The sequence below is a fragment of the Tachypleus tridentatus genome, chromosome 10 (genome assembly GCF_004210375.1).
Source record: "Tachypleus tridentatus isolate NWPU-2018 chromosome 10, ASM421037v1, whole genome shotgun sequence".
Lineage (NCBI taxonomy): Eukaryota > Metazoa > Arthropoda > Merostomata > Xiphosura > Limulidae > Tachypleus > Tachypleus tridentatus.
The window spans coordinates 115,324,968-115,351,179 of NC_134834.1; the positions used below are offsets into that span (position 1 = coordinate 115,324,968).

Sequence of the window (26,212 nt, forward strand, 5' to 3'; positions counted from 1 at the left end):
AGTTTTGCGCGAAATTCAAAACAAACTTAATCAAACGTATCTTATCAAGGAACCTGTAACTTAAAATGGGGAACTTGTAAGGAATATGATGCATAATTAGTTTGGAAACAGTGTGTTTACTACGTACGACTCCTTCGTGGAACAGCGGCAAGATTGCAGGCTTACAATGCTAAAATCCGGAATTCGATTTCTCGCGACGGACACAGTAGATAATCAAATGTCATTTTACTCTAAAACGAAAAACCCTTTGGTTATTATACGGTTCGTGTAATTGAGAATTACTTGAGAATACTTCCAGAAGCAATGTCTTGGATTGTTCGTATCTTGGAACAAATTTGTTCAGATTTGTCCACTGATCCATTATGGCTCGGACATTTCACGTGCAGACATTCTTTAAGTAATTAATTCGCCAAAGTGACAGTTGCAGGATAATTCATGTGCTACTAAATATCTGTAGAAATGCTATTTAGAAGAAGTGCCTATCATCATGGTCAGTATATCTGTTACCAGCTCATTATTTGAAACTATTTAAATAATCAATACGTGTTGGATAGTATCACACGCTCGCGCAGGATCTTTACGATGTTTTTTTCAAATTATTAGCAATGGATAAAACTCGTTACGTCATCCGAAATGAGTCCATCAGATTTTTTAAATTTAAAACCAGAAGGTAGAGAACCTGATAGTGAACGTGCCTTTCCGTAATACCATCACCTCTCAAATTAACGACATGTTTTTATACCGGTAGAGGTCAACATAATCGCATGGTTTTGGGTAATACTTTGATTTTGCCTCTTACAGCTCGTTTTCTTTGTACAATAAAAAGTGAATTCTCGGAAGTAATTAGTGGGCTAATTGCGATATTAATAGTGTTTTTCCTTAATGTTTCATGTTATTAGAAACAAAAAATACCGGGGGGGGGGGCGCGTCCTTAACCGTAATTTTAAGGTTACGCAAATGAGTCATTTTTCAACACTAAACTGTACGTTCTTGTAACGTATTGGAATTCTGTCAAACGTGGAATAGACACGAAAATATTATAAATATGAAACTGTAAGGTGAAAAATTGTGGGAAGGTAGTTGTGTCTAGTGAAAATACTTGTGGACTGCTGACTCCTATTGTCACTTTATACCAGCCCGGCATGGCCAGGTGGTTAAGGCACTCGATTCGTAATCTGAAGATGACGTGTTCGCATCCCCGTCGCACCAAACATATTCGCCCTTTCAGCTGTGGAGGCGTCATAATGTGTCGGTCAATCCCACTATTTGTTGGCAGTGGGTGGTGATAACTAGCTGCCTTCCCTCTAGTCTTACACTGCTAAATTAGGGACGGCTAGCGCAGATAGCCCTCGTGTAGCTTTGCGCGAAATCCAAACCAAATCAAACAGAAAATTACTTTCTACCTGGTTCTAAGGTGGGCGTTTAGATTTTACATGTAACAAAATCATGATAAATCTAATGGAAATATTTAATAGTAAGTCTTAATATCGGGACTTGCTTGAGTCGTTTTCTTTACTGCGTCACTCCCTAATGTAATTCAAAATGTTCCTCTTGTTTTATATTACACTCAAGTGATTTAAGTTTTCAGTTACGGCATAACGGCTCACAGAATTGATCCGAGTTTATTGGGTTGTTTTTTTTTCCAAGTACAGACTATAGCTCCATCTCTTGATCGATATGAGAGTTAATTACAACCTCGGCTATTGAGGATTCCCTCTTATTCTCTTGTCTATTTAGCCAATTTCTTTTTAAACTCTGGGTGCTGCTGTCTTATACGCGTAGAATAATCGTTTCAAAAAAATTCTCTTTGTCATATTTACTCTTTAAAACATACGATTGCCCCTGTAGTCCCTGAGTTATGTTTCTGTTTACTTGAACTAATAATTCAAGGTTTTGTACAACGTTGTTTCACCGTATTGCTTTCTCAACACAAACACATTTCAACTTGTAATATATCTAGAATATTAATCGAATCACCTAATTACCATTAGCAACAAAATGTAGGTAAAATCTATCAAAATAAACTCCAAGGTGAAAACTGGAAAAATAGTTTTTAATTTCAAAGGGAGTTTTCACTGTGTTTGTTATGAGGCATTACTATTAGACTCATTACATTTTTAAATATCACTTGCTTAATATAATTCTTTAGGAATTTTCGAGAATTAAAAGAGCTTAAAATATAAACTCCTATAATCCGAGCGCTTTCGAAAGGTGGACCTTTCTTCTTCAAGGGTAAGTCTGCGGTCTTTTTAACGCCAAAATCCACGATTCGATTTCCCGCGGTCGACACAACACATAGCTCGATGTGGCGACGCTCAAATACAAATGACTCGTTAAAGTTTGGTGGAATGTTTCCCTAGGTTTTGTTTTCGTTACGTTCAACCATGTTTGTTTGACAGTTGAAACGGACATTAAATAAGACGTAACAGTCTACTTAACATATAGAATACAGAGAATTAACGAAACTCTAATCAAATAATCTAATACCATTATTTACGTAAAACGCTTCTCTGTAGGCCGCCTTTAAGCCTAAACGCAAGTTGTTGGGACAAGACGTTCAGACTTTCTCATTCGCTTCGTAAGCCGTATGAGAGTAACATTGTTTGTATTTGTTCACTCCACGTGCCGTGGCTGTTTCCCGAGAGAGAGGGAGATGTAATAACGCGAGATAAATATCTTTTCTGAAGTGGTTAGGATTTTCGACTTGGTAATATCAGGTCGCAAGAAACATGGTATTGTAAACATAGTTTTACATCCCTCAAACTAGATCTCGTGTATTCTCTCGATAAACTGCGGTATTGTTGTTTCCGCACGTGGTTGCTCAGTTGACGTCATTCCTTTGGGAGAACTTTCGGTTCGTGGTAAACTATTATTAATAAATGTTTTCAACAAGTTATTTTTAGAAAGACTGGATGGAAGGGTGCGCCCGTCCTTATATTATTAAACTGTTGTCGAAACAGACTCGCACTAGAGTGAATTTGATGTTCGCCGGCTGAATATTCAACCTTTAGAAATGTGTAATTTATATAAAATATTTAAAACTTTTATTAAATGTACTTACATTTTAATGAACATCATTCAGTCATATCGCATCATTTGTGTTGTTTAAATAAGCTGTTTTCTGATTGTTGCTAATAACTTTATTCGTGAATTAACCAATGGTTTTTAAGTCTTTGTTTCAAAGTTAAGATGTCACATCCTTGCTGATGTTAATTTTGAAATGTCAAGAGTTGAAAAGGATAGTAGTTCAAATAGTAGTTTGAATGGTTCAGTGTGCGTTTCTTGTCATTTATTTAAAATTTGCGAGATAACGTGCCAGGAAAGCCCAAGGATTAAATCTCGATTCCGCTGACCACATTACACACATTCAATTTTGGACGCGTTAGAAAAACAACAGTCAGCCCCATTGTTATGTTCCAGGATCCAGACAAAGCTCTTTTGGCGGTGGGTGATGTGAAGCAGTTGTTATTTTGATGGTCATCATTACAAAATTAGGGGTGGATGTACCCGATCCTTTACAGGACCTTTTAGCCTATTGCGCATAACGTGCTGTTCTGGTTGAAAATATCAGATGCCTTGTCTTGCACTCATTAAACATCGTCTATTTATCGGTTGTCCACTAAGAGACATACTGATGCATTTAACATATTACTACTGTCCACCTTGCAGCAGTATTTTCATGAAGTCTCCAATCTTCTATTTATCGTTTGTCCACCAAGAGGCATACTGATGCATTTAACATATTACTATTGTCCACCTTGCAGCAGTATTTTCATGAAGTCCCAATCTCGGCACGTCCAGGTTAACATAAGACTAGTTGCTAACTTTTGATTAGTGCAATAAAAAACAGTATATTGTTATTAATAACATTTGGTTACCTTAGCATGTTTTCAAAATTATCACTTCTTACTTTCGTAAGGTTTATTTATTGTTTTCAAAATGGTTGTGCATACTGGATGGATTTGCATATTTTGATAAAAAGTTAAAAAAAAGACATATACACTACAGATGAATATAGAATATATTTTAATTTAAACCAACGTTTCGCCTTTGCGGCTTCTTCAAGGTTAATATACATATAGGTTTATTTATAAATAGTTAGACTTTACTATGTACTAGATCTATTGAAATGAACAAGTTTCCTTATTCGTTCTAATCACGTATCACTTAATAGTTTTAATGGATCAGTGAAACAATACTCATTGTTTAAACTACTCTTATTTCCTTTATCTCTTGGTTTTTACATAAAACGTTTCACCAACGTGTTACTTCCAACATGCAGGGTGGCCCAAAACTCTGATATAACACGTTTCTGTCCTTTCTCTGCATTGCAGGCGACCGACGCCATTTTGAGGCAACATGGTTCATTTAGGCCTGACATGGCCAGGTGGGTTAAGGTGTTCGACTCGTAATCTGAGGGTCGCGGAGTCGAATCCCGTCGCACCAAACATTCTCGCCCTTTCAGCCGTGGGGGCGTTATAACGTAACGATCAATCCCACTATTCGTTGGTAAAAGAGTAGCCCAAGAGTTGACGGTGGGTGGTGACGACTAGCTGCCTTCCCTCTAGTCTTACACTGCTAAATTAAGGACCGCTAGCACAGACAGCTCTTGAGTAGCTTTGCCTGAAATTCGAAAACAAACAAACATGACTCTTTTATATTTGTATTTACTATATGTTATCTGAATTGATAGTGTTAGGAGATATATTACTCCCATACACGTTCTATAGTCCTGCTACTTTTGGGTTGCTCTGTACTACCTTTAGTAGCCCTAGTGGTAGAGTCCATACAAATTAAACAAAGAACCCTCCATCAACAAACAATAAAGATTATTCCGAAAAATTGCTTCCAGACATTCGTATTATAGAAACACGAACTTTGAGGTTTATTTTCGTTGTTACTTTGGAATAAGTGTCGTGTGTGTACGACACAATCGGTAAGGGAAGCTCAGTTTAATATGTACTTTTAGAAGAAACTAAACTTCTTAGCCACTTGACTTGTCGGGTAGACTTTGACAGCCCAAATCAAACCTCTTCCCAAGAAAGGTTGAAAGTATACAAAATGAACACTACGCTGTGCTGTCATCACGCGATATATCTGTACTCTACGACCTTATTAAATTATATGAAACACACATACACACACGTGTGAGAAGCCAGAGATATGACTTTGTCATACAAAGATTACGCTCGAAAATCTAGCCTCTGGTGTCGTGGAAATAGAGAAGCACACAGGTTTAACACTCCTACGAAAAGACGTTTCTAGTCCTGTTTTCTCCAAGCCCGTTCCCCTGGCTGTGGTTTCGCTAGATAGTAGATAGGGACAGTGGGAATCTCGTTAATCTATTCATTAATGAATTTAAATGGCAATTTCATTTAAATACAAAATTATTAGCGTAATATTAATAACCTTTCAAGTTGCACTGGGGCCTATTAGGCCCCACTTTTCATAGGAGTGTTAAACAAATTGGATCTGCTTGAGAAAGAACTGCCTACTGACAGTAAGCCACACTAGATATATGGACTACAGGAGACACTTAAGCCTTACATCCTTATTTAGGTTACAGTTTCGGTTTAACGTGTAATGCCTATATCATCATCGTCTCCTTTGTGATGCCAATTTTAGCCTCGTTTAAGAAAAATCATAGATATAAAAAATTCCTTCCTCTGCTGCACTAATTATGGCGTGGCGTCTATCAAAACAGGCGTCTTTTGCCCATGTTCAACTTTAATTAGAATTCACAGTATGCATCAATAGCTGTGCTTGAAAATTAAATCATTTGTAGAAAAAAAAATTGTATTCACACTTGCTGGTGAGAAACCTGTCCCTTGTCGTGGCTCGGACCTATAGGTGTGGGAATTTTCGGTGTTTCAGTGTCATATGTACCAGATTTCTTTTATTTGATTTTTCAAGATACCAACTGGGTATTCGGGGCCCGTGTGCTAAGTCCTGATGACTCCTCTGATTATATCCTAAATATTTATCTATATATTTCGATGAGAGTACCTTATAAATATCACTATGTTATGATAAGGAAATATGTAAGAGTTACCGCGATTCTTTGCCGTAAAGCTAATGCCGGTAGCCAGATACACAGTATGAAATATTTAATACCGTGAGAAACCGAACAGTGGTAATTTGATTCTGGAAAAACGAAACACTTGGAAATAGAGCATTACTTTGTTTTACCCCTCCCTAAAACACGCACACAAATACAATGCGTAATTATATTTGGTTTTAAATATTACGTGAGCTCATATTAAGGGCAGTTACGTTGTTGACTGTAGACCGTTCAGTGATGTTCTGTGATATATAAAACATCCCTACTGATCGATACCTCAAGAATAACAGGTGTGTATGTCTGTGTACAGTTACTCAGATCAAACTGCTTTGTTTTTCAGGAACTCGGCTACAATCCCAATCTGAAAATTAACCTTCAAGATTTGACTGCCCTGTTGGAAGAAGAGCTGACCGCGGCATGCCAGTCCAGTGGATTTCAGTTTGCTTTAACGACGTATCAAAGTGAACTTCGATACTTGAAGTTAGTCGATTAATCAATCTGTACTATACAGTAATCATAGTAAGCAAGCTAAACATATATATATGTACACTTCCATCGACATGTTTACTTGCATTCAGGATATATTCAGTATTCGTCATAAATACACCACAGTAGAACGACGGCTATCCGGATATCGAGTGGTTCGAATCAAATTTCGAAAGTTACAGATATGTACACACATGTATGTCTTTTTGTATATATATTAAAAAAAAACAACACGAAACTGTTAAACATGACCTAACATGCTTGGATCACTTCGTAACTGGCCCGGCATGGCCAGGCTGTTAAGGCATTCGACTCGTAATCCGAGGTTCACGGGTTCGGATACCCGTCTCACCAAACATGCTCGCTCTTTCAGCCGTGGGGGTGTTATAATGTGATGATCAATCCCACTATTCGTTCGTAAAAGAGTAGCCCAAGAGTTGGCGGTGAGTGGTGATGACTAGCTGCCTTCCCACTGGTCTTAAACTGTTCAATTAGGTACGGCTAACGCAGAGAGCCCTCGCGTAGCTTTGCGCAAAATTCAAAAAACAAACCAAACAAACAAATCGTAACAAAGGGCAGATCTCGCCGCAAAACCACCAGTTGTGACATTAACGTTTCTTGAACACAGACGTGCTTTGTGTTTCCTTGAAAATTAAAAACTCGTGTTTATTTTATAAATCAAAGTTGCTGTTTATTGGGGTGAAAACCAAACTCAACATCATGGTTCTTTTATTGAGTGGCATCCTCCAGTAACACAACAGTATGTCTGCGGACTTGTACTGCTAGAAACCGGGTTTCGATACCCATGGTAGTCTGAGCACAGATAGACCATTATGCAGCTTTGTGCTTAATTAGAAACAAAATTTACGGAACTACCGTGGGAAAATAGCTTTAGAGTGAAATAAATGGAATATTCGATCAACACCAAATTTTGTAGGATTTATTTCTAGACTGCGAAAGCATTTATATATCGTAAAGTCCTAAACGGGCAGACGATAAATTATCGGTTTGATTATATGTATATATATCCATGTTTTTTGTGTATCTTTTGTTTTATTTGTTTTAATTAAAAGTCAGGTTTCTCGCCTACATAATTTTATACTGTTACCGCGCTTATAAACAGTCTTTATTAAGATCTATGTGTAAAGTTAGGTTATTAATTAGTTGTGGAGGAAGTATTTCGTTTTGACATTAATGTAACGTGCTTACTTCGCCAACAGTTTAAGAACATGTTAACGTAGTACCGACGAGGGATTTATTATACGTCATTAACTCATCTACCACAGGTTTCAGCGGCGAAACCGATCTAATTAGGCTGGCAAACTTTTAAATTTAAATCGAACCAGCTTAGAATTTTGAAATTCGGTTGGAGTGCCAAGGAAAATTTGTTGGAGAAACTGGTTTAACTTTCCAATAATAGGCATGAGATGTATCTGAAATGTTATTGAATCATTCGTTAGAAGATTGTTCCTAGATAATTTTTGGTTGTCCAATTTAACTGGTCTTATTTAAGATGAAAATAATTTTTTGCTTAATTATTCTAGAACTCTGATGGTGATAACAATAATACATTGTAATTTATGGCTACTTTGGATTTAGTCGTGGTTTTCACGTGTATTGAGTTTTGAATTGGCCTTTCTTAGTGTTGAATAAATGTTAGAATATCGTATTTTGAATGAAGGAGAATAATGTCCTTAATTACGTTTCATCTTGGACATTGGTCAAGTTCTCTGTCTGTTTTAAAAGTGAACCTGATGGAAGAGCACAAGTTAAAATGAAGTTGTAACTTAAGTTTAAAATCAAAACAAGTTATTCATTATCAGGAAAAATTATTTGTGCCTGGAAAGTGATAAAGCAACTGTCATGTGCAGTGTCTTGTTAACACCAAGTTTTGGATATTTTCCATTGAATTGTTAACATTGTATCACATTGTTATTATAATTTGTGTTATATGTTTGGTTATGACATTAAGTTTCCTGCTGTTTTAGACATTCTAAAGAGGATCTTTGTCAGTGTGATGGATTTGTCTACATTGGTGTATCACAGTCTGAGAAGGTTAGCTTGATTAAACCTCCTCGGGTTAAGGGTTAACTCGGGAAAAAACAAATTTGAAACATCTCCCATTATTGATGTGTTATCCTTTTGTCATTAACCCGATGTGATTTTGTCAGTTTGATAGACTGGTCTACAATGACGTATCACAGTCTGAGGAGGTTAACCTGGTTAGACACTCTTAAGTTAAGGGTTAACTTAGGGAGAATGCTTACTAACATAAGGTTTTTTTCAATATAAAACAAGCAACATATCACTTACCGAACTTTGCAGGTGCCTGGCCTGGCCAGCTGGTTAGGGCACTCAACTCACAATGTGAGCGTAACAGGTTTGAATCCTAGTTCCACCAAACATGCTTGCCCTTTCAGTCATGATGACTTTATAAACGTGATGGTCAGTCCTACTATTTCTTGGTAAAAGAGTAGTCTAAGAGTTGTTGGGTGTGAGGTGATGACAAGTTGTCTTCTTTCACTGCTAAATTAGAGACAGCTAGCACATGAGGTGATGACAAGTTGTCTTCTTTCACTGCTAAATTAGAGACAGCTAGCACATGAGGTGATGACAAGTTGTCTTCTTTCACTGCTAAATTAGAGACAGCTAGCAGCACATGAGGTGATGACAAGTTGTCTTCTTTCACTGCTAAATTAGAGACAGCTAGCAGCACATGAGGTGATGACAAGTTGTCTTCTTTCACTGCTAAATTAGAGACAGCTAGCAGCACATGAGGTGATGACAAGTTGTCTTCTTTCACTGCTAAATTAGAGACAGCTAGCAGCACATGAGGTGATGACAAGTTGTCTTCTTTCACTGCTAAATTAGAGACAGCTAGCAGCACATGAGGTGATGACAAGTCGTCTTCTTTCACTGCTAAATTAGAGACAGCTAGCACATGAGGTGATGACAAGTTGTCTTCTTTCACTGCTAAATTAGAGACAGCTAGCAGCACATGAGGTGATGACAAGTTGTCTTCTTTCACTGCTAAATTAGAGACAGCTAGCAGCACATGAGGTGATGACAAGTTGTCTTCTTTCACTGCTAAATTAGAGACAGCTAGCAGCACATGAGGTGATGACAAGTTGTCTTCTTTCACTGCTAAATTAGAGACAGCTAGCACATACAGACCTTGTGTAGCTCTGCAGAAACTTGAAACCAAACTGGACTTTACCTATTAAACAATCAAAGCAGTCCATTTTATTTTTTTAAAGAAATCCAGTATGCATATATAATCCACAAGTATACTTATGGAAATATAAAAGCTATTTAATATATATTTTGAAATTACATATGTGTTTGAAACAACAGCAGTAAAGATGGAGAAACTATTATCAACATTAAATTAATTAAGGGACTTCATTAACTCCGTTGAAACCCAATATACAAAGCATTATCTAAATCTTTAACTGTAATTGAACTTTCAGATCTAACTGAATAGTAATCACTCCTTTTACTTTAAATTTATATATTCCCCTTTTATTGTCAATGAAAATAATGCAAGTTTGTTTGTTTGTTTTTTTTGGGGGGATGTCAGCCAACAAATAATATTCTAATGTGATATCATATCTAGCACATATTCAAATGTGCTCCTCATTAACTTCAGTTTGTTAATGATGCTTTACAGGAAGGAATGTTTACAAGTGTTATTCAAATGTTTGTTGCTCACAGTTTGGTATCTGTTTTATTGAATGATTTGTTTTTCAGAATATGGTCTGGACTCGTGGCTAACTTCCAGTTGTTCCATGTCTACAACTAATGTATTGGCCACATTTTCATAACTTGAGTGTATTATTTCACAGTGTTGTTATAACCAATAAAAGCCATGTTGTGAGACTTAATCAAAATAACAGTATTACAGTTTCACTAATCTGGGTTAACCAGGTTTGTTAAGCCTAGATATAGACTAAATGCTTTTATTGTACTCACCCTTACATGTTAATTTACAATTTGGAAATTGGGTAATAGTTTAATCGACTAAAGCCCATGGGTAAGAGGTATCTGTATTGAGACAATAGAGTTATTAAATTTCATTGTTAAATTTTCTGTGTTTAGTCCATATGTACTCAGCATTATATAACATGATTTTTAAAATATAAATTTTATGAGGCGTTCCATGGGAAAATTAAGTTAGTGTTGACATGTTTATGATAAACCAAGGTAGTAAATGTATTATTTCTTGTTAGTTGAAATTAGGGGAAAAAAATGTAAATACTTTCAGTTTCTTCCGTAAAAAGCTATCAAGGGACAGATACTGGTAATCTTATTAATAACTCAGTGGCTTCAGTTTTAATGTTTGAGACATTTTTTTCAGCTATAAAATCAGCTTTGCTTGGTTTTTCAAAGATAAACTTTTGTGTAAATCAACTTGTTAGATTCACAAGGTAGGAAAACATTTCATTCATATCAACTTAGATTAACTTTCAACCAGGTTAAAGAAATCTTTCATCTTTACTTTACAAAGATAAACTTTTGTGTAAATCAACTTGTTAGATTCACAAGGTAGGAAAACATTTCATTCATATCAACTTAGATTAACTTTCAACCAGGTTAAAGAAATCTTTCATCTTTACTTTACAAAGATAAACTTTTGTGTAAATCAACTTGTTAGATTCACAAGGTAGGAAAACATTTCATTCATATCAACTTAGATTAACTTTCAACCAGGTTAAAGAAATCTTTCATCTTTACTTTACAAAGATAAACTTTTGTGTAAATCAACTTGTTAGATTCACAAGGTAGGAAAACATTTCATTCATATCAACTTAGATTAACTTTCAACCAGGTTAAAGAAATCTTTCATCTTTACTTTACAAAGATAAACTTTTGTGTAAATCAACTTGTTAGATTCACAAGGTAGGAAAACATTTCATTCATATCAACTTAGATTAACTTTCAACCAGGTTAAAGAAATCTTTCATCTTTACTTTACAAAGATAAACTTTTGTGTAAATCAACTTGTTAGATTCACAAGGTAGGAAAACATTTCATTCATATCAACTTAGATTAACTTTCAACCAGGTTAAAGAAATCTTTCATCTTTACTTTACAAAGATAAACTTTTGTGTAAATCAACTTGTTAGATTCACAAGGTAGGAAAACATTTCATTCATATCAACTTAGATTAACTTTCAACCAGGTTAAAGAAATCTTTCATCTTTACTTTACAAAGATAAACTTTTGTGTAAATCAACTTGTTAGATTCACAAGGTAGGAAAACATTTCATTCATATCAACTTAGATTAACTTTCAACCAGGTTAAAGAAATCTTTCATCTTTACTTTACAAAGATAAACTTTTGTGTAAATCAACTTGTTAGATTCACAAGGTAGGAAAACATTTCATTCATATCAACTTAGATTAACTTTCAACCAGGTTAAAGAAATCTTTCATCTTTACTTTACAAAGATAAACTTTTGTGTAAATCAACTTGTTAGATTCACAAGGTAGGAAAACATTTCATTCATATCAACTTAGATTAACTTTCAACCAGGTTAAAGAAATCTTTCATCTTTACTTTACAAAGATAAACTTTTGTGTAAATCAACTTGTTAGATTCACAAGGTAGGAAAACATTTCATTCATATCAACTTAGATTAACTTTCAACCAGGTTAAAGAAATCTTTCATCTTTACTTTACAAAGATAAACTTTTGTGTAAATCAACTTGTTAGATTCACAAGGTAGGAAAACATTTCATTCATATCAACTTAGATTAACTTTCAACCAGGTTAAAGAAATCTTTCATCTTTACTTTACAAAGATAAACTTTTGTGTAAATCAACTTGTTAGATTCACAAGGTAGGAAAACATTTCATTCATATCAACTTAGATTAACTTTCAACCAGGTTAAAGAAATCTTTCATCTTTACTTTACAAAGATAAACTTTTGTGTAAATCAACTTGTTAGATTCACAAGGTAGGAAAACATTTCATTCATATCAACTTAGATTAACTTTCAACCAGGTTAAAGAAATCTTTCATCTTTACTTTACAAAGATAAACTTTTGTGTAAATCAACTTGTTAGATTCACAAGGTAGGAAAACATTTCATTCATATCAACTTAGATTAACTTTCAACCAGGTTAAAGAAATCTTTCATCTTTACTTTACAAAGATAAACTTTTGTGTAAATCAACTTGTTAGATTCACAAGGTAGGAAAACATTTCATTCATATCAACTTAGATTAACTTTCAACCAGGTTAAAGAAATCTTTCATCTTTACTTTACAAAGATAAACTTTTGTGTAAATCAACTTGTTAGATTCACAAGGTAGGAAAACATTTCATTCATATCAACTTAGATTAACTTTCAACCAGGTTAAAGAAATCTTTCATCTTTACTTTACAAAGATAAACTTTTGTGTAAATCAACTTGTTAGATTCACAAGGTAGGAAAACATTTCATTCATATCAACTTAGATTAACTTTCAACCAGGTTAAAGAAATCTTTCATCTTTACTTTACAAAGATAAACTTTTGTGTAAATCAACTTGTTAGATTCACAAGGTAGGAAAACATTTCATTCATATCAACTTAGATTAACTTTCAACCAGGTTAAAGAAATCTTTCATCTTTACTTTCTTACAAATATCCAAACAACACTATATGTTGAATTAACCTGTCAACATTGTTTTCAGTAACGTTGGAAAACTGGAAGTAATGTAGAAATTTGCCTTCTTCTTCATGACATTACGAAACGTTATCTATTAGGTTGAGGAATAATTCGTGAGCGTTTTTAAATAATTTCATTCAAGCATTACATGCAAGACTATACAATACTTCAATGCATGAACACATTACACCCAAAACATTTATTATGATACTTTATTTCATGTAATACCTAGGTATATAGTATGCATTGTTTTAAACGAAATTGCAAGAAATTAAATGTGAAAAGCAGATGTTGTCGAAAATGCTCGATTTTGTCCACTTGACATTCCATTTAATGAGCTGAAAATGAAAGCAAAAATTAAAGACATGAAAATCAAACACACCATCTATTAGAGCAAAAAATTATCTACCAAATGACATGAAATATTTTGCGAAAGCGTTTCATTTATGAATATATTTTTTTAACTTGAAAAACACTCACGAATTATTCCTCAACCCAATAATAAATAGTGCTGTGATTATACACCCAAATAGGAATGAAACAGAATTATAGAAGCCTTTCTAATAAAACAGTTTACACCGTTAAACAATTTTGTGTTGCACTTTATATTTTTAACATTTTCACTAGATCATTTCAATTTTCTTATTTTTTATGTTCATACCATTACAAATGTAATTGTTTTGTAAGGTGTCATGTCAGTATAACTGTTTTTAATTGTTTTACACCTTATTTATAACAAAATTTATTAAAGACCCCTCCTAGAAGTTTTTAACATTGAATATCTGATTTAACCAGTGATCCAGAAACGAATGCACACAGGCAAGGTACTGCTGTTATTTCCAGTAAAAGAAAATTACTTTCTAGATTAGAACTTAATTCAGTTGTTAATTAGGTTTCAGAAATATTTGATGTTATCCTTGCTGGAATGAATAAATGATATATTATTTATTTTGAATCCTAATCTAACATAATCTTTTTGTTCTGGTTATATTTATCTATATTTTGTGTGTAATTTTAAAAAGTTATTTCTTTCTGTACAAGTGAGACAGGAAGTTCAAATTATTGCTTACAGCTTCTGTTATTGCATGTTAGATGCTTGTTTAGAAGACTAAACATTTATAAGTACCTGTAATCTTGTCACTGTAATAACGTGTTGTTTGGAGCCTCACCATGTCTTCGTAGTCCATAGTCTGCGTAAACAACTACTGTTGATCGTGTCCCATGTATGACTGTGTATCTTTTCCAGAGCCTTGCAGCTTAGCTTACATTTTGATGAGTTAATTATTTTAGAAGCGAAATTCCATTAATATTGAGGAAATGATAAACTTACTATATGTTTTTTCCTCTGTATTTTAGTGTTTTTTGTGGAATCCCATTTATTGTAATATTCTATCTCTTCTAATTCAACACAAAACATCAAGAGCTTAATTTATCTCAATTTTCACCAGAACAAATTATGAACAAGTGAAAGCTGAGCGAGACAAGCTAAGAGTAAACTTGGCAGAAGCCAACACGAGAACTGTTCTCCTCGCTCAGGAAGTGGATGACCATCACACAAAGCTAGAAAAGGCTTCTCAGAACAAACTAATGTAAGATCTTTATGACAAACACATTATAATTGTGTTTAGGTTATGTGTTTGAAACTTTTGTCGGAGCATTTTCACATATAATGTAAGTATTGTTCAGAGTTCCAGTTGAACAAGTGTAAATGAAATTTAAAAACCACAATGTGAGAAACTAGGTATAATGCAAAACCCATGTGCAGAGAACAACGTGAATTTATTAAGTAATATCATGTAATTACCTAAAACAGAATTTATGGAATGTCATTAAATATGGATGAACAAAAACTTTACTAAAAAATACTTTTTGCATCTTAGAAGTTTATTTGTTGATTTTTTTACAAATTTAAGTCATCTTTTGTTATACCAATAACTAACATTGTTGTGAAAGAACTTGAATTTGTTTTACTTGAGTACAATTTATCTTATATATTTACTTACTAGTCAGTGTACTATATCAAACAATTAGCTACATTATTCTTTTTTTTGGGGGGTGCTGAATATTAAGGGTTGAGGTTATTTATGATAATAACATAGATATTTTAATATTAGCACATTTTTCATATCTTACAAATTTAAGTTACTTGTATCATAAGTGGAATTATTAAGCTAGATTGTTGTCGTATCAGAGACACAAAATTCATTTAAAAATTACCGAGTAAGCTGTATGTTTTGTTTATTAAACAATATGTATTACACAGTTTGTAATACATTAACAAGTATAACAGTACTGTCTGTTCTCTGTAGGCACATAGAAAAGAAGTACCAGGAACAGCTCCGAGAACTACAAGAAGAACTACAAAAGGATCGAGAATCACTAACTGCACAAACATCTCACCTCAAGCAACAGCTTCAGGAGGAATTAGAGTTGGCACGAGATGAAGAAAATAAGCTTCGTATCAGATTATCTGTTCTGCAGAATGTAAGAAATATTTATTTACTCAGTGGAAAACTTACTAACAGTCTCAGTTCTTCAGTCTTATCAGTTGGACCTTTTAAAAAAAAAATTTTATTCAAATGGAAGAAAATAAACATTTCAATAAAATATAAACACATGTCTGTTGAGACAGTCTTGATCAAAGTATGTTTTTTAGTTTGCTGGTGTGGAATATGTGGAATTTAAAAGCCATGCTTTAGCTTCCTTGCATGGATCCAACCAGCCGACAGTTTGTTTGTTTTTAAAAATTAACAAATATTAATTGTCAGTCATACCTACATTGTAAAACTGACACAAAACAGTCAGTAATAGTGGCTGTGGTAGTTCATTCTCCATGTGAGTAAACAGTTTTGTAACATCAAGCAGGGCCTCACATGTAGTAAACAGTTTTGCAACATCAAGCAGGAACTCGCATGTAGAAAACAGTTTTTGCCTTATTCTTTTACGCAACAAATTATTCAAGTTTAATATATTTTGTTTCTTGTAGCTATTGTGCATAGATACCGGATCATATCTCTATGTAATAATGTAAATGAGTTACTACAGACTATCTAAGTTGTGAACATATTTAAACATCTCTACAGGAAAACTCTCGTCTTGAGTTTGAAGTTCAAGAAACATCAGAAAAATTCAGTGAAGCCAAGAAGTTAAATAATGCTCAACAGAAAGAAGTAGAGACTGTGGCAGAATTAAGAGAAAAGGTAACTCCAACAAATGAAAACATGCTTAACTGTTTTTATTAATGTTACTACTCAATATCAAGTTATGAATCTAATTTCAAGCGTGCCTAAAATGGTCTACATGACTCGAAACATACACATGGTGTGTTTACTGTTTAAATGTTTCAGGTACAAAAACAAATTAAATTTATTTTTAATTTTTTCAATTTTTTAAAAAACATTATTCATAGTGCTCTACCACATGTAGTAACCAGTTTTTATGTTGCTTTATTTCTACTATACACACCAGCTTTCTGTTCCAGTTTTCCTGTACTGTTTTTATCTCCAGTAAATCTTCTTTCTTTGTTTTTAGTATTTATTTTTGGTTTTTGTGATTTTGCTGAGTAGTACATTAGAAGTTTTTATACTCCACCCCGACCCCCATTTAATTTTCACATGAAGTATATTATATTTTAACTAGAAGAGATCCACAAAAGATGTCTACTTATTTAAATATAGGATTTCAAGAATAATATAAAACAGTTTTAACAGCAGCCACATATATCTTGTGTCCATAATTTCACATGTCTTGGGCCTAACATTAATTAAATACTGACTATATTCTATAGAGGTAACTTAACACTATAACTTGTATATGTATTTTGCTTTAGTTCAGTTAAGGAAAAGCTTTACTATACTTGATATGATCAGTAAATGTTTGTAATGTTTTTCAGTCGCCTAACGTAGGCCTTTTTCAAAACTTTGGCAACTGAAAATTAAACTTCTGTCTTCTTCTCTCAGATTGCTGAATTGGAATCTGGTCGAGACTTACTTCAGGACCAGCAGTACCAATCCCTTCTCGAAGAATTGGAACAGTTTAAAAAACAAAACAAGGTATGATAAACCACTACAGGAGCAGTTAATTAATAGGAAATTTAAAAAGCAAAATGTGATGTAACATCAGATAAGTAACAGTAAATCAGATAAAAATCCTACAAGAAAGTTATCCATGTTGTTGAAAACTTCAGACGTGTTGTAACATTTGTTAATAAACATGTCGTTAAACTAAGATACAAACAAACAGTTAAGCCTAAGACTCTTTTGCTTTAGTAAAGTATTCTGAGTTAATACAAACAACTTAAATAAGGTTGTTTTTTTTAACTTCATTTTTTGTGCTGCTATCTTTTGGTACTGACGAATACTACTTGTTATTCTCTCAAAACAGGTTATCTTAGTTGTGTTTTCAATTTTGTAGTCCTGTCATAACACACACACACACACACATGAATTTCACTCTGTCTGTTCGTATCAACATACAGTAAATGTCACAGTTTGTTTGTAGTCTTATTAACGCACAGTAAATGTTAGTTAGTCTGTATTCTTATCAGCTTACAGTAAATGTTAGTTTGTCTGTATTCTTATCAGCTTACAGTAAATGTTAGTTTGTCTGTATTCTTATCAGCTTACAGTAAAAGTTAGTTTGTCTGTATTCTTATCAACTTAACAGTAAATGTTACAGTATGTTCATAGTCTTGTTAGCTTACAGTAAATGTTACAGTTTGTTTGTAGACTTATCAGCTTACAGTAAATGTTACAGTATGTTCATAGTCTTGTCAGCTTACAGTAAATGTTAGTTTGTTTGTAGACTTATCAGCTTACAGTAAATGTTAGTTTGTTTGTAGACTTATCAGCTTACAGTAAATGTTAGTTTGTTTGTAGACTTATCAGCTTACAGTAAATGCTGTAGGATGTATTAACTTAAAGTAAATGTTACATACTAATTGTCTGTATTCTTGCCAACTTATAGTAAATGTTACAGTTTGACTATAGTCTTATCAGCTTACACTAAATCTTAGTTTTTTTGTAGTCTTGCTGCCAGCTTACACTAAATACTATAAGGATATATTGCCTTACAGCAAGTGTTACACATTTTCTGTATACTTGTGACTGTTTACAAAAGAATTATGTTTCCCTTTTGAAATGTTAATAACTTGATTAATCATACAATGAATACAACAATATTCAATCATACAATGAATACAACAATATTCAATCTCAGGTAATTATTTTACAGTTAATAAAAGCTCATATCACTAGTGAGGAATGCAGTTTAATATTTTGACGTTTGTTTATAATGTTATTTTTATTAAGTTTATTTTCTTCAGTGGTGTGTGTGCATGTCTATTTGGCTTATTCACAACTTACTTTTCCATAAATTGAAATAATAAAATATGAATAATTATCAAAGGTATAATGTTTAATCTCTTAGAATATCTGTCTATTAATCTGTAGGGTGTAATTTGCACAAATATGTTTTTGAAGTGAAGGTGTATTTTTTAGAACCAATATATTCAGATAACAGGTACAGTATTTTGAACATATTCTTGTTTCAAAACAATTTAGTTGCAACTACAGTCTTGAGAAAGCACTTTCATTAATACACATACATATATATAGTTTTATATTTCTCATATCTTCAGGAGCTTCAAGACCACAATGATGAACTGAGCTTGGAATTGGAGAGTTTACGGCAACAGCTTGCCATGACGAATAGGCCGCAAGGAAAGCGTCACAAGCGTATAGGGTCTTGGCTATCAGATTACAGTAATAAAGGAGGTGCATCTGGCAGCCGATTGAAGAGACGAGGAAGTGGTTCTTCTACCGGTAACATTTTGACAGTCTCAACTTTCTCGGCTTATAGTAGTGTCGCTAATGAGTAATGTTTGGAGAGAAATTATTACCAGTTTTGGTGCCATTCTCTCATGTTTTGCTATTTAGTTGCCACATAACTCTTAGCGTACAGGCCTGATCATTTTGACTGACATTTAAATTATACATACTATAATTTTGAATGTGCCATTGTTAGCTTTTAGAAGAACATACATATCTGGCATACACACAAAAAGTCTGATGTTTTAGTGGAGTATTATCATTGAAGATTTGTCTGTGACTTTATGAAGTCATTATTGAGTTTGTCCAAATGGATGATGATTTTACGTGCTAATAATAAAACTTCTCATGTTTCATTTGTTTAACAACTAAAACCTCCTAAATAAATATCGTAAGTTTAGTTTCTCCAGTAAGACTTTACTTTGATCTTACTTTTTCTACACTAATATTAACTGTAGGGACATCATCAAACAAATAAATGAAAAGTACAAATTACAAATTAGTTGTTTTTTGCTAAAATGACTGTGGGTTTGAATAGACAATTAAAATTACTTATCCCTTGTTGTGGATGCCTGTATGTGGTGAGGAGACCTCCCCAGAAGAGGTTGTCTTTTCAGTTTACCTTGTCTGGGATTTGAACATCCACCCACACGTTTGCCTTGTGTGGCAAGCTATGAAGGGGAGAAAATGTTCATGGTGGCTGAGGGATGGGTGTGACTCCAACACACCACTTTCATCTTGAATTCGTGTAGATGGTGGCAAAGGGGTGCCCCCCCCATGGTCAATCAGGTGGTCCACTTGGGCTAGAATCGACCAAGTACCAGTGTTGGACATTCTAAATGGGTGTTGTGGACATCGTGTCTGGTGCTGGTGTTTGGGTATAGTGCTCACAAAACCCTGGCATTGCTGCAGTGTCCATGTTTGGCATTGTAGTGCATCTCCTCGTAGGGCTCCATGGTGGGTGGAGACAGTGGGCACTGAAATATATTCCATTTATTATGAATACCCTTATTCATGAAAAAAATAAAAATGAAAAAATTATGAAAAACAGATTATGAGGAAAGGACCACGCATGGACGACTCTGTTGCACCGTCAGTCAGATTCTGTACCTTGATTTCTGATCATGCATTTCTTATTATAAAAATCATTAGGGCAAATGTCTCCATTTTTCTATTCAGAAGGGATTAGAAAGGCTTACAGACTCCCCTAAGTCAGTAAGGAGGATATGATCTAGAGACAGTTTGGTGGAAAAATCTTCACTACAGAATACTAACCTCCTCCTGAATTTGAAGAGTATCGAGGATATACCCTTCAAGGGTACTCCCCATACAACTTTAAATCCTTCCAGAAGAGTTAAAGTTGAGGGGGGTTTAAAAACATTCATGAGTCAGAGATCCTTGCTGGTTTCTCAAGCCAAGGTGTTTCTGTTGTGCACTGAATCTCCACTTGCAAGGACAGAGTAATGCTACCTGCAAATGTAATTATTTTGATGTTCACCTGTCACTATCAAAGCAGGATACTTAAATTGTAAAGTTAGGCCAAATATTCCAAACATATTCTCCTATGTTTTCAGTGCCAAAGATTCAGACATTAAAGGACCTCTTGTCATGGATCTTCAACATATGCTCATTGTGGTGGCAAAACCCAAGGCATTTACTGTCCATTTCTCCTCCATGTAAATAGAAATGGCCACATTGATACATTGAAACTGTCGAGGTTTCCATCCTAATTTAGATGATATCAAGGCACTGATTGACTCCTCTCACCCTGTGTGTCTTTCCTTACAAGAAACATTTCTGAAACCTGTTGATACAGTCACCTTTTGGAAGTTTTCTTTGTACAGAAATGACAGGTTGTTTGATGGATAAGCGTATGGAGGGGTGCCACTGCTGGTCAGTTAGCACGTGCCCACCGTGTCTTTGCTACTTGACACACCCTTGGAAGCTGAAGCTATCCGTGTTTCTTTGGGTTGTTCTCTCTGCTTGTCTCCTGGAGAGACCTATGATCAATTAGACCTTAATACTCTCATGGAACAGTTGCCATCTTTTTTTTTAATCCTGAGGGACTTTAATGGACATAATCTCCTTTGGGGCAGTGCTGATACTGATGAGAGGGGTTGCTCCATGGAGCATATTCTCTCCTAATCACCTTTCTCCCTTCTGTATCAGTGTTTATACTTATTTTCATGCACCTAGTCAGTCTTTTACTGTTATTGATTTCTTGGTCTGCTTCCCTTCACTATTCTCCCACTTTTCTATGGAGGTGGTTATTTACCTATTGTTTTGAGGGAGATTGGCAGTCGTCAATGTCACCTGACCTGTGTGTCTCAGTGGAAGTTGTACCAAGCTAACTAGCCCTCTTTCACACTATCTTGGAACTTTATCCTGCCATCGATAGACTACTGAGTGGTAGCTGTTACTGACTGTATCATTCAGGCAGCTGTTCAATGTATTCCTAAAACCTCAACACTTTTTCCAGGGTATTTTCATCCATGATGGAATTTTGCCTGCCAGATGGCAAAGAAGGCTCAAAAACAGGCCTGGGATACCTTTCGTAGGTATCCCACACATTCAGCCTACATCTCTTTTCAGCAGGCTCATGCACATGTTTGGCAAGTAAAATGTCAAAACCAGAAGGAATCTTGAATTAAATTTACAACCAGTGTCTTTTACCACCAATTCCAAAGTCATATGGGATAAGATTCAGAAGGTCAATGGGCAGTATAATTCTGTCCCTCTTACAATCTTGCTCTCTGATGGAGATGAAGTTGTTGATGTCCAGAGCATCACTGATACTCTTGGTAAAAGTTTTTGCTGGGTATCTAGCACTTTTATTTCATTCTCCACCTTCTTGGCCATCAAGACTCAACCAGACTCTTCCTAGCAGTACGTTGGTCAGACCTGATGATATACACTATGAGATGCTGCACTACATCTTTCTTGCTTTTCTTGCTGTTCTTCTATTTGTTTTTAATTGGATTTGCCAGGTATTGTCCTACCTTTCTCTTTCTGGAAAGGATCTCAAGATTCCCTCAAACTACCATCCAGTTACTTTGATGGACTTTCTCATCTTGTTTGGTTCCTCAAATCAAACAATTTCCTCTCACTCCACCATGGACCACTTGATTTGACTTGAAATGTCATTCAAAGAAGCCTTTCTTAAGCGACAGTATCTTATATCAGTATTCTTTAACCTCGATAAGACTTACAATACTATGTTGGAGTTGTGGCATTTTGTGAAACTTCAACTTATGTGGGTTGCATGGCCATTTGCCCATTTTTATTAAAAAATTTAATGGGCAGATGATTCCAAGTTCATGTGGATTTAACACTTTCCTGTTCTTTTCTTTTTTAACTTGGAGTCCTGCAAGGCTGTGTCTTGAGTGTCATATTTTTTTACATAAAGATTAATACCATCACTGAACAACTCCTTCCTACTGTTGCAAACAGGCTCTATGTCAACGACTTTCACATCTCGTGTCTGTTATCGCACATGAGGTTTATTGAGTGACAGCTACAGTGTGCCCCAGTCGTTTAGACCACAGCAAGCAGTTTTAACTCTTCTCTCTCTAAAACTGTTTGCATGCACTTTTGCTGCCAGTGGGGTGCTCACCCCAATCTTGAACTCCATGTTGGTGAAGTTATGCTTCTTATAGTCCCTGAGGCTGAGACCTTGAGGGATTATCTTTCAATGTAAACTGACCTTTGTACCACAGATCAAGCAGCAAAGACAAGTGTACAAGGGCACTGAACATCCTTCGTATCCTTTCTTCCACCTCTTGAGGAGTGGATTGATGTTATATGCTAAAAAATCTTTTGTGCCCTCATTCAATTAAAACTTGACTATGGGTCTCTGGTTTATGGTTCTGCCGTGACCTCAGCCTTGAATATGCTGTACCCCATTCATCATCAGGGGCTTCTGCTCTGCACTTCTTCAGTCCAGAGTTTGTGCTCAGTGTCTCATGAACCTCCCCCTCAGTGTGGATTCCTGTAGGTGGTGAGGGAACCTCCCAGGGATGGTCCTGTTCTTTCAGGTTACCTCCTCTGGGATCTAAACATCTACTCATGTGTTTGCCGTGTGTGGTGACCCGTGAAGGGGAGGAGAGGATCCTGGTGGTTGAGGGGTCCAACCCTAAAACACCACTTTGGCCTTGAGTTCCTGTAGACGGGTGCCTTTAGGTGGCTCCCTTGGGTCAATCGGCTGGTCCACTTGGGCTAGAGTCAACCAAGTACCAGTGTTGGAAGTTCTCAACTGGTGTTGTGGACATTGTGTCTGATGCTGGTGTTTGGGTATAGTGCTCACGAAACCCTGGTGTTGCTACAGTGTCCTTGCTTGACAGTGTAGTGCATCCCCTCGTAGGGCTCCATGGTGGGTGGGGTCAGTGGGCACTGAAATTTTCTTTCTTTCCTATGGATTCTTCTATAAAAAATTTAAATAAAATAGTGAAAGAAACAGTCAACAGGTATACAACCACGTCTTGAAGACTGATCAGCAATCTTCAACGTCTGTATTTCCAGTTGTACCTCATTTTCTCATCCTACATTCTCTTTCAGAAAACCTTTAGGGCAAATGTCCCCCTTTTTTTCTAGACGGGACTGGAGGGACTTGCTGGTTCTCCAAAGTCAGTAAAGAAGCTTCGATCTGGAGATATATTGGTTGAAACATCCACATCCCAACACAGTAAACTCCTCTTGAATTCAAAGGCAATTAGGGATGTACCTATTGAGGTTACACCTCATGCTACTTTGAATTCATCATGAGGAGTTTTTGTTGAGAGGGATTTGAAGAACATCCCTAAGTTGGAGATTCTCACTGGTTTCTCCACTCAAGGAGTTTCTGCAGTGAGGCACATCTCCACTCGCAAAGATGGACTTACACTGCCGACAAGTATCCTCGTTTTGACATTTACATCACCTCGTGCAACTGCACCTTCAAGGTAGGTTATCTAACTTGCTGGGTACGGTCGTACATTCCAAACCCTTTCCGATGTTTCCAATGTTAGAGGTACGGCCACTTAAAGATGTCATGTTGTGGTTCCCTGACATGTACTCATTGTGGTGACAAGGACCACAATGCCTGTGAGTGTGAAACGGACCCACATTGTGTCAACTGCAGTGGTTGGAGGAAAAAGAGGTGCAGCATTTGAAAACGACTCATAACATTAGTTATCCTGAGGCTCAGAAATTGCTGTCCACCACTCCATCTCGGACATATACTGCCGCACTTCTTTCCACAACTACAGTGGGAGTGCAAACAGATCTCTCTGTGTCTCCAAGAGAATCGTTCTCAAAATAAATGAAAAGTCTTTTGACCTCCATGGCTAAAAAAGTTGATGAATCAACTTCTACACCCATCTCTGTTCCTCCCATACATTCCAAAAAACCCCAAGATCCACATCCTTTGGTTCCAAATACAGGCATTTCTTTAGATACATCTTTCCAATTGCTTTGACGAGCTGTCTCTGTAAGACCTTAGAGAGGATGGTTAATGCTCGTCTTGTTTGGTTCCTCAAATCAAACAACCTCCTCTCGCCCACCCAGTGTGGGTTCCGACGACAGCACTCCACCATGGACCACCTAATTTGACTTGAAACATCAGTCAAAGATGCCTTTCTCAAATGACAACATCTTGTATCAATATTTAGAAGGCTTATGACACAACATGGAGGTATGGCATTTTGTGAGACCTCCATATATATGGGGTGTGTGGCCATTTACCCATGTTTATTGAAAAATTTTTAACAAACAGGAGATTCTGAGTTTGTGTGGTTTCAACACTTTCCCGTGCTATTTTACAGGAACCTGGAGTCCCTCAAGGCTGTGTTCTGAGTGTCACACTTTTCAGTATAAAGACTAATGCTATCACTGAACAACTCCCTCTTTTTGTTGCAAATGGGCTCTAAGTCGGCAACTTTCACATCTCATGTCAGTCATCGAACATGAAGTATATTGAGCGGCAGCTACAGACTGCCCTAAATTGTTTACTGAAGTGGACCACAGAAAGCGGCTTTAACTTCTCTCTCTCTAAAACCGTTTGTTGCTAATGGGGTATTCATCTTGATACTGAACTCCATATTGATGAAGTTGTGCTACTTGTGGTCTTTGAGACAAAGTCTTTGGGGCTTATCTTTGACCATAAGCAGACCGTTTTACCACACATCAAGCAGCTACGGGCCAAATGTACAAGAGCACTGAACATCCTCTGTATTCTCTCTTCCACCACTTGGGAAGTGGATCAACGTTCTATGCTAAAGATATATCATGCTCTTATTTGATCGAAACTCAACCATGGATCACTGGTCTATGGCTCTGCCAGATCATCGGCCTTAAAGATACTGGACCCTATTCATCATCAAGGATTTTGGCTCTGCACTGGGGCTTTCCACACTTCCCCAATTCAGAGCTTATACATAGTGTCATGAACCTTTTTTGCACCTCAGCCATTTGCAACTGTCTTTACTATGTACTTCAAAACTTCATTTCTTACCAAAGCATCCCACCTGGGGTTGTGTTTTCCTTCCTCGGTGTGCCATACTTTTTCAGAACATTGCTCCTTTTGGCCTTCATGTCCACATGCAATTGGATGGATTGGGTCTGTCCTTGGATAACATTGCAAAATCCACTGGTCAGCCCATCCCACTATGGCTTACTACAGTTCCCAAATGTGATCTTTCTTTAAGTCATCTGAGAAAAGCAGACACTCCGATTGGAAATACCATCTTTTATTTACTGAACATCTTTCGAACAATCTTTCCATTCCAATTTATATGGATGGTTCCAAATCAGGTGACTCTGTGGGCTCTGCCATGGTTTGTTGCGGTTTGGTGGTTGCACTCAGAATCCTCTCTACAGCTTCTGTGTTTACTGCTGAACTGTATGCCATATCTCTTGCTCTGGATCATATTGAAGCTAAGCAGTACTCCAACTGCACTATTTATACTGACTCCTTTAGTTCTCTACTGGCCCTGGAATCACTTCATGTTGGTTCACACCATGTTCTCACTGATATTCAAAACCAACTGGCCCTTCTCATTTCTATCCAGTTTTTCTGGATCTCAGACCACATTGGTATTCGTGGGAACGAGCTCGCCGACACCGCAGCTAAGTCTATCTGTTCTGGCACTGTCACCGCTGTGCCTGTTTCATACATAGAATATGGTCCTATATTCAAGGCTCGGCT

The 26,212-nt window shown here is 35.9% G+C and overlaps 1 protein-coding gene across 2 annotated transcripts in view; it reads left to right on the top strand.

Moving 5' to 3' along the window:
* LOC143230126 (ninein-like protein) overlaps positions 1–26,212 on the top strand; it is a 113,435-nt gene that overhangs the window by 77,993 nt on the left and 9,230 nt on the right. For both annotated transcript variants that reach the window (XM_076463178.1, XM_076463179.1), the window contains exons 4-9: positions 6,402–6,541; positions 14,653–14,793; positions 15,514–15,688; positions 16,288–16,404; positions 17,164–17,256; positions 18,843–19,026. In XM_076463178.1, the coding sequence (XP_076319293.1) occupies positions 6,402–6,541; positions 14,653–14,793; positions 15,514–15,688; positions 16,288–16,404; positions 17,164–17,256; positions 18,843–19,026 (850 nt within the window). The remainder of the gene's footprint in view (positions 1–6,401; positions 6,542–14,652; positions 14,794–15,513; positions 15,689–16,287; positions 16,405–17,163; positions 17,257–18,842; positions 19,027–26,212) is intronic.